This window comes from Pituophis catenifer, unplaced genomic scaffold (assembly GCF_029215685.1).
Source record: "Pituophis catenifer annectens isolate HBS135680 unplaced genomic scaffold, rPitCat1.0.hap2 SCAF_1, whole genome shotgun sequence".
Classification (NCBI taxonomy): domain Eukaryota; kingdom Metazoa; phylum Chordata; class Lepidosauria; order Squamata; family Colubridae; genus Pituophis; species Pituophis catenifer.
Window position 1 is genome coordinate 307,301,937 of NW_027256881.1, and position 12,726 is coordinate 307,314,662.

The following is a 12,726-nucleotide window of genomic DNA, read 5'->3' on the forward strand; positions in this document are numbered from 1 at the left end:
CTCCTATTTTCCCACAGACGAATATGCGGCAGGCCTGAAGGCCCAAATGGAAAAGATGGCTTCCAGTTCTGACAGATTTTTTATTTGATTTGGTACACCTGTAACAAATGAGCCTTCTCCTGCTGGATCATCCAACACTTTTGAATGATCTTGAAGGCCAGCTCTTATAGACCAAATTACAACAGTTCAGAAGTGAAGTGACAAGGCCACCTTTTTACAGGCATAGTTGGATCCAGGGGAGGACCCAATTTTCTACCATGACATAGGCACACACCATACCAAACATTTTTTCCCCATAATGGATTATTTCAGTAACTTTTTCTTCTGTTGAACAAAGTTGTACTTCACAGCAAATAAAAAATGTATGGTAAGAAGTTTTATCAAACCAGGAATGAGGAATCTTGATTTTTCACACTTGAAGAAGCTATAACTTCCAGCAGCCCCAACCAACTTGGCCAATAGCCAAGGGTGCAAAAAACGGAGGCTCAGAAACACTATGCCCAACATATCTTAGAACAGGATATAAAATACACTGCTTTCCCAAGGCTGCTGCAATGCTATCTTATTCAAAATCAAAGTACCTTGACACAAGCCCTTGACAATTCCAGACAATTCTATTAAGATTGCAAGATCTACTTCTTCTCAAGTGGAAAAAACAAAAATGCAAATATTCACAATCCCGGTCAACCAAATAACCAAACTGAACTTTTCCTTCTTATACAAATAGAACAGACCAGTTTTTCAATTTTACACACTCCAAGTAAAACCAGTTCCAATCCCTGTTACCTACCCCAACACCTGGAGTTAACTTACCAAAGGATTGTGCCAGTTAAAGCAATGCTTTTTAAAGTGATCCATTGCTGACTCGTAGCAGTCATAATTTCTGAGGTTCAGTCTAGATGACAAGATTTTACTTGCATGCTCTTTAGAACCCGTTATTAAAAACATGATATTTTGCATTGATTCCTGAATCAGCTGCCTGGCCTAAAAGAGAAAAAAACAAGAAAAATTGATATTTTTAGGATCTTAGAAATGTAACAAGAATTCCTCAAAAACACCAGAAGAATGAATGAATGCTGGAACAATTTTCATTTTCTTTCAGGATAAAGTAAAACAAGAACAGGCTTTTAGCAACCACCAGTGGGACTAGAAACTCAGCGACCGCTAAGTGAAACATCACAATTTTCTGATTTTACTTCAAAATTTCATTTCATAATTGCAAGGACTGGTTGCAAAATTATTTTTTTCATCACTGTGTAACTGTGAAGAATTGCTGTACAAGACAGATATTAAATGAGAATTGTCTGTATTCACTTGCACATGAATGTTTTCCCTCCTACAATCTGCCTACAATCATCATAAAAGCTTTTCAAGGTCAAATTTTAGGGAAATATCTGGTTCCATGCCATAACACTTAAATTCTTAGTATTATCTTCCTCCTCATTCAGACTGATGTTTCATGCATTTTTTTTAAACTTTTTGGAATTTTCCAATTCTACAAACCTTGCAAAATAGAGGTTACAATTATGCAGATGGTTGCAAATATTTGGTCATAATTCCATACTTATGATGCAACAATATACAATCCAGTCACTCCTGGAAGAAGTAACTCATTCTTTGAGTAAAACCATTAAGTTAATGGAATTTAATATACTCAAAATATACTAAGATTTAGGTCTCAACATTTTCAATGTTTTCCTTTAAACCGGATTAAATCTGAACCCAATATATATTTTTAAAAAGGATATTTCAAGTCTGCATCGGCAGCTGAAATAAAGTCTGCATTGTCAACTCAGCTGAAATAAACCAGACTATTTGCACTTTATCTATTTTTAGCTCACTGGTTGTTTACTGTCCCTATTCTTAAGAACATCCTTGCCAAACTCCATACATTAAAACATCCAAGTTTAATGCTTCTGGTCCCAGACTTTAAAGCTCTAAATAACAAAAAAGTATAATGATATCACACTAAAACAAGACCGTGTGGAGTTTAGCAACTTATTATAGAGGGAGGACTATGGCAAAACTGGCTAGTTGATCTTCCACTATCCCTGCTTAGTATGATGAACTTTAAATCAACAGTTCTCACTCGCCTAATTCAGAGTAGAGAGAGAGCACAGTTCTCCAAAATAGATGGTTCCTGCCTCAACTACTACTACTACTTTGAATTCTTGTAAACTCATGTTTGGGTCATCAGTGGTAGTATCTAGCCAACTTGTTTGCTGACAGCATATTTTTTATTGCTTTTGATTTTTTCTCGGGGTTTTTTCCAATGATTTTTTTTTTCTGCAGTGGCTGTGTTCCTGGACTCCCTCAAGTGTGTTAAGGGTCCTGTATTCTGGATATATCCATAGCTACAGTTTTACATGGTGTCATATGTATTTTATTTTACACAGGTTTAATTGTTTTATAACCTTTAATTGTTTTATGTTACACCTTTTTGAGATAGGCGGGTTATACTAGTCAAATAAATATGGTACTGTATTATCAACTGGTTTTTTTCCTAGCACCACAATTCAAAGGCATTATTTCCCCCTCGAATAAGACAATGAAGCAGCATTTTCTAAATACTGAAATACATTTAATAGCACATTTTTTTTAATCCCCTTGGGCAGCTAGTAGCATGAATTAAACATCATGTTAAATCATGATATAATTTAGTTAATGCATTGTGTGAATTTACCACACAGATTGAGATTTACTAATAAATTAGGATTAAGCATGGTTTAATATAAAGGTGGCAATTTTTTGCTAGGAGCTACATTTTACATATGGGGGGGGGCAGAGTAGATAGAGTCAAGATGCAAAGTGTATCACAGCCCTAAGCAGGATATTCTTTTGCTTGCTTGAGGTAAGGTCCCTTTCTGTAAAGCTTGCATTATAAACCACTGGTGAGAAAGCCATGCTGCTAAAAAATTTTTACCACTGTCAGTGAAAGGGTTTCCATTTTCAGAGGCATGGTATGAACCCCTGTGGCTTCAGCTTGCTCAGTCTTAGCTTAACCCAATATGTGAACGGGGCATTTCTGTTCTAACAGAGATGCTTTTCACAGAGACACAAGACAGTCCCTTTCCATATGTTACATTTCCTCCTCACTCTTACCTCCAGATGTGACTTCATCTCTTTTACAATTGCCTTTGCTTCATAGATGTCATTGGTGGCCATCAGTTTTCGCTTCATAATTGCAAGGGGCACATCAGGGCTAGGTGTGAGGTCATAGTGATCGACCGGCGGCAATGAAATGGGGATGCTGGAATTCCTTTTTGAGCCCTGGAACTGCATTACTTTCATATGAGAGATAGACTGCAAGTGGAAAAATAAAAAGACCACCACTTGAAAAAAAAAACCACTTGGTCATAAGGATCACATTGTAAAACATGGTTCCTATTGTTATTTGGACAAATAGTTATTTGTCTAACTAGTTGGTCAGGCAATATATAAACCAACAATGTATGTTTGCAGTCAGAAAGATATTATATTGCTTTAAGACTGTATTGCATCATCCTGAATCCTGATTGGCTAAACTCTGTAGCCAATGAACTTAAGGGAAGTCAGGATCCTGGCTTGTGTGGATACTACACCATTTTACCTGCTTATTTGCTGTAACTCTCTACCTGATCTCTCTGCATGATCACTGTTTGATCATAGCTACATGTTGTTTTCTACTATTTATTGAATGTTTTGATATTGAACTTGTTCCTGTTTTGAAACTCAAGAAGAACTGTTTTATTGTGTATGACTACAACTAGTAAGAAGACTTTGTACTTGAAATATCCCTGGATTGATCTTTTAACTCTCGTCTTATCTGTGTATGACTTAGATTGTTTTTGGACTTTGCTTTACTTTTTCTAAAAGTAAAAGACTACAACAACTCAGTGTGTTTGTATGTTGACTGTGATTGTTCACAACCACTCGCTTTTCATGCGTTTACTCAAAGAGTATTCTGCTCAATAACCTACAACATCGATTATGAGCCAAGAATATCCTTAACACCTATTGGTCTACCTGGCACAGAAATGATAAGCAAAGGGAAAGTTGGATGCTGCTACAGATGGGTTTACTGAGAGTTGTAGTTCAGCAAAATTGTGAGCTCCATTATTCCCTGTTCCCTATGCTAAACAACTTCCAGCATCATCTCAATCCTAGAACTGGGAAGGAGTCTGCCCCTTATGTGAACTTAATTTAGAAAACTTATGTTAGAGAAGACAGTTGCCCATTCTTTATCCTCCTAGAAGCCAGGGCCATGCCTACCGTGGTAAACTAATCTATTGAAAGTTAGATCTTAATTAGAAACTATAAAACAAGGAAGGTAAAGGATTCTCCACCCCCCTCCCTCTTTTTTTCTTTTTTCTTTTTTCTTTCCATCTTTCAAACTCAAAGGCCTGGCAGTTTAAAAGTTGCATTCCTTGTATGGAGCTGTAAATAAGAATACTCAACAATGCAACATCCATGGTCCCCCCCCCTCCACTTTTCTAATGTAGCTTTTAGAAAGAATTTTACAGAAGTGGATGTCTATGGGGAGTCTCAACCATCCAGGTCATGGTTGTCCCAAAGGTGCTTTTTCAAGGGACTTTCTTGGTTTTTTCCTTTGAAAATGTTTCACTTCTCATTCAAGAAGCTTCTTCAGTTCTGGGTAGAAGGCTACTATCACAGAAACCTGTCGCGACACTTCCCTACTATTAATTACTCACAATGTTTCCATATTGCATCACATGACTAGTGTTGGTGTAGTTCCTTACTAACACAAACTGCCTGTGGAGGGTTTCTTTTTTCAAATCTTCCTGCAAAATGAAAAAGAAACAATGTGATTAAGACTTTTATGAACAAATATTCAAACACAGTTTCTCTCCAAAGTTTTGGTTCCCGGTTAGCATCTTTATAATATAATCTTTTTTAAAAATGCTGAAAAACATCCCAAGTGGCAATTTATGCAATAGAGTTTTAAGCTCAAAAGAGCTTAAAACTCTATTGCATAAATGGAGCCTGAGTGGCGTAGGAGGCTAATGCCTCCTAAGGCAGCATTTAACATCCAGATGCCTGCAATTACTGCAAGTTCAATTCTCATCAGGCTCAAGGTCGACTCAGCCTTCCATCCTTTCTAAGGTGGGTAAATTGAGGACCCAGTTTGTGGGGGCAATAAGCTGACTTTGTATAAATATACAAAAGTATGAAGGCTATTGCTTAATGCATTGTAAGCCGCCCTGAGTCTCCGGAGAAGGGCGGCATATAAATCATTTTTTTTTTAAAAAAAAAAAAGGAATTTCCACAAAACTCATCACAGATCATTTGTCTTACACTGAAAAAAATTATGAGGAACATGCAAGGACTAGTGATTAATATTCAGAGAAATGAAAGAATATGCGTCATTTAGACATTTTTGCAATACACTTTACTAATGGTATTCAGAAGTGTTTTGAGGTTACTTCTCTCCCTCTCTCTCCTTCTCTCCCTCCCTCTCTCTCTCTGATTTCCATAAACCAAAATAAAAAAGCTAAAAGCAATAATAGTGTACTCAATAACCAGTGCACATTTTTCAGAATTCTTGCCACAGGCCAACAATGGGTGCCTATATAATTAACATTATTTAGTGTGTAAATAGGTTAATCTCCCCAAAAAAATTTGTCCATGGATGAAAATCATAAGTATAACGCTCACAAGGGAAAAAAATAGGTGTCGTTTTGAAATTGCTAACAAAATTGGAAGATGAACCAAACCATAGGGAGTACCAGAATATGACTTTACCTAAGGCACCAAAATGTCTAGAGCTGGCCCTGGATGACCTTATTGGTCTTAGCTTCAGCCTCAAATAGGTGGGTGGCTGAGGACATGGACCAGACTGCTCTTATGTGGCTTCTCTCTATCACCTCTCCCAGAAACTCTGGGAAATGAAGCACCAGAAGGGAAAGACAAAGACTAATCAGACTAAACATGAGTAACAGCCCATATTCAGGCATACATCATGGCAATAACACCATTATTTCTCCAGATTTGTTACATCTGCATGACCCAGTTAGTGAGGAAAGTCAGAATCCAGGAGTCCCCTACAGGGTCACAGAGCCTTTCTTGTTATTTGGTGGATAAAGTATTTTATTTATTTATTTATTTTATTTTATTTCTATACCGCCCTTCTCCTGCGGGACTCAGGGCGGTGTACAGCCAGGATAAAACATAGCATATAAAATTTAAAAACATTTTAAAAAACAATTAAATAATTTTGGCCCGGATTTAAAACAACCCAATTAAAACCGAATTCAATTAAAAACTGAGAGGATGGGATCAAGTAATTTGGATTCACTCAAGAGTTGGACTCTGACTGGTCAGGTCCAATGAACTGCCTGGGATACAGTCTTGTGATGCTAGGTGGACTGAATTTGACTCGTGATTCCTTATTAAATGGACAGGGTCATTTAATTGTGAATTTGGCCACCTGCTTCTTAAATCCAAGCTCCTCCTATATCATTAAGGTTGCACCATCCTTATTTTTTGCAACATAGGTCACTAACCAGTGCAACCATCATGCCATCTTGGTGCTATACAATCTAGATCCAACTGATTCAGGATATGAATAATCCACTTCTTCCAGGGCTCTCTGCAGGTGTAACCCAACCATCTTCTCAACAAGAAGACCAAACAAAAATTGTCTAGGATAGTTATCTGGATAAATGGCCTTTTGAAGATGGGGCATACTGATGTCTCTTTCAAGGCTAATAGAATAAGCCTCTCCCTGCCTCAAGAAGGCTGACACCACTGCACAGACTCAACCTCATGTCAGGTGACTGGCCTAACAGCCCAAAGGATCCTGTCCACTTCCACAGGAAACGTTTCTGAGAATCCAATTATTCCCAGATAATCGACCATGCCTTTATCATCTTAATGGGACCAGCCTAGTCAGGGTCCATCTGTGAGTGAATCCGAGTGACATAATCCCCCAGATGCCAATACTTTTCACAAGGGCATCCCAATTGATTCTCTCCAGATAGGAATAAATCATTTGGAATGGGGCCACTAGCTGGCTATTTGCAGATGCAATAAAAGCAAAGGAATATCTCTGTTTCATCTTGCCACAATGTAATCCCTAATATGGGTCCTTGCACAAGCAAATACCAGATCTTGGCAACTTACCACATCAGAATCTTCCATCCATTTTACACTGTACAAATCCCCCAGGTATGTTTGTCTCTTTTCATCGTAGTAACACGCATAGGAAGATTCATCAGGGTTAGATGCTGTTGTGGCATAAACTGTGAAGAAAATGGATAAGGCCTATTGACTTGCTCAGGACAGAAGTCAGTTATACTTGTACAACCTGACCAATGGTGCCATTTGAAGCACTTGGATTTTTAGGTAATTTGCTCCAATAACAATGAATAATCTTTAAAAAATCTTTTCACTTTAAATCAAATGAAATAAACTAAAAGGACAGACTGAACAAGGTAATCAATCAGTAATGAAACTTCTAAGATATGTTAGCAATTTCAGCCTGGCACAGGATAAATGGTTCCAGCTTGAATAGTATCTGAGATTTTAATTTGCATTTTTAATTTTAATTAGAGCTCTCAATTGAACATACTGTAAATTGTATTTATATTTCATTTCATTTTCATTTTATTAGATTTCTATACCGCCCTACTCCCGAAGGACTCAGGGCGGTGCACAGCCAAACAATAAAAACACATACAATTCAAAATTTAAAAAATAGAATAAAATCAAATTAAATAATTTTGGCCCCGACAAATTTAAAACCCCAAACTTTTAAAACCAATTTAAAATTGAATATATAAAATACTAAAAGATATTTAAAATTTTAAAAATCTTTTATAAAAGAGGGGGAAGATTAGGCCAGGCCGGCCTGGTGAAATAGTAAGGTCTTTAAGGCGCGGCGGAAGGTGCGCAGATCCGGGATCTCCATATCTCTGGGGGAAGCTCGTTCCAGATAGTAGGTGCCCCCACAGAGAAGGCTCTCCCCCTGGGGGCCGCCAGTCGGCATTGTTTCGCCGACGGCACCCGGAGGAGCCCCTCTCTATGGGAGTGTACCGGCCGGTGGGAGGCTATTGGTGTATATATTATATATATTTAGAATCTACAAAAGGGACTAGGTCAGTGCTGGCGAGCCTTTTCAGCACCGAGTGCCGAAACAGGAGCACCAGAAACTGAAAGAGCAGTTCCCCGGCGCGCATGTGCGCACCAGGAAGCTGAGCTTCTGTTTCCGGCGTGCACATGCGTGCCAATCACCTGGTCTTCTGCTTTGTGGGTGCATGTATGTGTGAAGACCAGTTGGCTGGCACACAACCCAGAAAAGCAACGGGCGACGGCTGGTGTGCCCGGGGAGATGGCTCTGCATGCCACTTCTGACACACGTACCATAAATTCACCATCACAGGACTAGATGGTCTAACCTCCTAAATGCCAATGAATGTGCTGGCATTAATTTGAAGAGAACTTTGACTAAATACATCTTTACATTTTAAATCTTTGAAGAATGTACCAATAATAACCTACTTTGGTCTTCATTCTGGCAGTTTATTTTTCATATATTTTTCATATTTGAATACCGCCCTACTCCCGAAGGACTCAGTTTAAAGTTTTTAATCTAGACATGGAAGAAGTCTAGATTACAGTCTCTTTTCATACACATAAATAATGCAAATAGTTCTTTCAGACCACAATTTGTGTTTGCTTGCACATTCTTAATGGTTCTTCAACAATTTCAAAGTCACTGATTCTGAACACTTGAAAAGAACTACATATATTGTTTATCAACCACAGTTGAGATTGACAACTCAGTGGTTAAGCAAAGTGGTCACTAAGTGAAACCACAATTGTGTTTATGATCTTGTTTCATCTTTTGTTGGCTTTATTGGCCTGCAAAGAGGGTAATGTGAGGATTGGTCACAAAGTTACTTTTTCACAAGATTTTTTTAGTTCTATTCACAAAATACTATTAGATGCCCCCCAAAATGTAAAGTTTTAAGTGCTAGAAGAAAACCCACAGATTGAAATAAATAAATACAAAATAAGTAAAACATCAGCCAGTGGCAAGTTAGTCAAGGTTCTCTATTGTTAAACCATAATTAACTAGTAGTTCAATTATACTGTCAACATATATCCTATCTGCTGAAATGAACTACAATGGAAACTTGGATTAATAATCATTTTACTGGATATAGCCAACCAAATCTTCACTCTTTAAGAACAGTCAAATTCATTGTTTTTAGTCTGTCGAGATAAATGTCATTTCATGTCTCAACTACTGTAAAGTGCTGTACATGGATATGCCCTTGAAGACCATTCAGAAGCTTCAATTAGTCCAAAATGTCCATGCCCCTCTGCTCCATGGTTGTATTAATTGACAGAGTGCATCTATGTGCAATTCAAGGTGGTGTTATCATCTATAAAGTCTACATGGCATAGGGCCTGGATATCTGTGGGGCTGCCCATCTCCCATGGTTTCTGCCTATCCAGTACAATCCAGCCTAGTGGACATGGCCCCTCAATTAAAGAGTGTCATCTTTTGGGACCCAGGAAGCATATGCCTTCTCTGAAGTGGTATCTCCTCTTTGGAACAAGGTCCCTCCTGAGATCCATATAGCATTCCAGAAGGACTTCAACATCTGGTTGATCTCCCAGACTTTGCGGTAAGGTGGATGACACTTCCCTCTTTGTGATTTTTTAAGTGTTTCCTTTGTTGTTGGATTGCCTTCTTGTCATTATTCTGTACTTATTTTTGTATTCTGTGGTTTTAATGCTATTGATTTTTGTGAGCCTCCCAAAGTCAACTGCAGCGAGGTGGCATCATCAAATAAATGGGCACAAATTATATGAGAGTGTCAATTATGTGACTTTGCAAATTACTATAATTTCATAAATTAATGTCTATGATATAAATTTGGATTTATAAGGATTGAGAATTTTTCCTTCAAATGTTCCTTTAAGCTGAGTTTTCACTAGTGTTTCCTACTGATTTCCAGATCAAAATATTGACTAATCACTTACCATTAATATCATTAGGTAAATTTTCCATCATTGATCCAGACTCACATGCTTCAATGTAAAAAACCATCTGTAATTTACAGAAGACTCTATTTAGAAATATTTTAGCAGTAGTTGGTTCATTATATTCATGTTTTCTCTCTAGTATATTGCCTTTTAAACCAGCCCTCTCTGATCTAGAATCCTCAAGATACATTGAGATTATAATTCTTAGTCAGCACTCCCAGTGATTGCGAAACCTGGCTAGGGACTGTGGGAATTATAGTTCTCACATAGGTTGGCAAAGAAAAATTTTGTAAAAAGTTGATAGAAAGGCAGTTGAAACTCTTTCCAATATATTTACATGAAAACACTGTACATTTAAACACAATTATTTTTAAAACCTATTTCAAATTTGATGATTTATTATACAAGTTTCTAGGACACTGCAAAGGGAATATAAATTGGACACATCAACAAAGTCCTACTTAGGGGGTCTCTGGATTAATAGAATTGAAGAAAAAAGGTTCTATTTTATCCTTTTCTCTGGAAATGAGCATTCACATCAAGCAGAGAATAATATAAGCACCTGCGTTTCAATTCAGACGTTCAAAACAGATGACAGCTTAGCTATGTAGTGCTGTATTTTTCTTTGTACTTTTTTTTTTTAAAGTGAATGTAGTGGTAAAATATTCATAGCTCAGGGTTGACCTATGGGGTCCTTCATGCTCTCTGAGCTTGGTGGTTTTCTTACAGATGTTTTATAGGTAACATCATCAGTGCTAAAAAGGAGTGAAGTTTGCTGTTATTTTATTTACATCTTATATCCCAAATTAACTCTTACTTGTCATTAATCATACCAGAGTTATAGCAGCAAGAGTACTGACAAAAAGAAGCCTTCATATAACTGAGCCCAGATTTAACATCAATTTCCCCATGCATTTTCCTCATAATCTTGTGAACAAGGCCACATTCCAAGTAGTTTATTAGTGTAAAATTTATTGTATCACAGCATAGAACTGAATACTGTATGATTCCCAGGCACTTCAAAACCAAGATTTATAACAAGGCTTGTAGGTTTGCTGCTATAGTATAATTCCTCATACTTGGAAACACAAACTTCTAACTTTCTATAATGTCATCCATTCCATTAAACTCGTGTAAAAATTACAAATAAAACTATAAAGAAATCTACACTATTTTTACACCTTGAACATAAGAATTTTACCTTTTGATATTTTTTATGATGGTACATATACCTAATTGTCTTGTTCAGGTGTTGCACCTTGAGCTGGAAAACAAATTGTTCACAATTAGCTCTCGGGCAAATGAAATTAGAAACATACAGTGCATATTCCTCTCCCAAAATTATATGAAACCCTTACAATTTGAGATATATGCTAGCATAATTATACATGAATATGAAATTGAAGAGAAGGCTGATTTTTGAGTTTAGTCCCTGTTTCGGTAAAATCAAGTTGTTGGAAGTAAAAAAAAATCTCATAATTTATCTAACTTCAATATATCCTCATGTTAGAGAAAGAAGATATAAATTCAGAAATTAAAGCAATGATTATTTACATTCTATTTTTATAGTCAATCTAAAATATATATATTAGTTGGAAAATTTATTACAATTCTCAACCAATATGCATGCATTTTTTCATACTATTATTCATACGTACACATGGACCTCCCCCCCAACATTCAGAAATGATTTTTTCAAGGATCCCATGTCAAATTCAGGAACTGAGTCTGGTTTCTTTTTCATAAAGCACCAAAGAAATAAACACCCAGGAGCTTTCTCTCCCCTCTCCCTTCCTCTCCTTTTTGATTTTCTTGCAGACACATAAAACAGGCATTTTGTGTGGAAAAACATACATCATCATCTGGAAAAGCCAGAATTCCAGGGCCGCCATGATCCGTGAAGTAAACAAATACGTGATCCTTGGGGCCACTGTAAAATAAAAAAGAACTCATCACTTATTTATGTTCAGTCTGTAAAATTACATTAGCTATGAAGTCATCTTTTGGGAACCTAATCCGTTCTTTTTCCCATTACCTTTGTAATACTTTTCCTGATCCTTTATTCTTTACTGCTTCAGCATCACCCCTCAGCACAGCAAGGAAGGTCTCCGGTGTTACATCCTACAGATTGGTACAAATTGAAAACCAAAATGAGCTCTGCGTTCTGTATCTGTAGCAAGCAACCCATAACCAGCATATCTATTAATGTATTTATATCCTGCCTTTATTGTTATATGTAATATAATATCGCCTTCATTATACGCAAGCAACAGCAATGTTTCTCAAGCAGAGGGGTAAGTACAGTATAGGATGCGACTCCCATCTTAAAGAAAAAGCCTGTTGGAGAGAATGATAAGAGCAGAGAAAATACATGCAAACTGACTGGTCTGAGATTAACAAAACTAGGTATGGAGTCTAGAATTAAAATGGCCTCCAGCAGCGTAAAAGCCAAACTGAAATAGCATTTTCTATAGTTTGCACTCTTGTTATTTGGATATACAGTATTTTTTAATTTGGGTTTAATTACTGCTTTTATAGCAACAAGCACTGTTTCATCACGAATTAGCTCTTCTGTTCCAATATCATCATGCAAGGAAATCAGACACTTACATCGTTTGTGTAGTCCTTTAATACTCCTTTGTATACATCTGTGCCATTTGGTCGATTAATAATAGTGCCTTTGGTTGGATTTCTGGAAATGGAAAAAGAGTGTGAAAATTACAGACATAC

At 37.0% G+C, this 12,726-nt stretch overlaps 1 protein-coding gene across 1 annotated transcript in view; it reads right to left on the reverse strand.

Annotated features, from left to right (window-relative positions):
* Positions 1-12,726, reverse strand: part of LGMN (legumain) — a 28,474-nt gene that overhangs the window by 2,227 nt on the left and 13,521 nt on the right. Inside the window, exons 4-12 of the mRNA XM_070931512.1 lie at positions 12,607-12,688; positions 12,032-12,117; positions 11,851-11,926; positions 11,198-11,260; positions 9,994-10,060; positions 7,123-7,241; positions 4,692-4,781; positions 3,103-3,303; positions 814-984 (exon numbers count right to left, since the gene is read on the reverse strand). Coding sequence (XP_070787613.1) covers positions 814-984; positions 3,103-3,303; positions 4,692-4,781; positions 7,123-7,241; positions 9,994-10,060; positions 11,198-11,260; positions 11,851-11,926; positions 12,032-12,117; positions 12,607-12,688 — 955 coding nt within the window. The remainder of the gene's footprint in view (positions 1-813; positions 985-3,102; positions 3,304-4,691; positions 4,782-7,122; positions 7,242-9,993; positions 10,061-11,197; positions 11,261-11,850; positions 11,927-12,031; positions 12,118-12,606; positions 12,689-12,726) is intronic.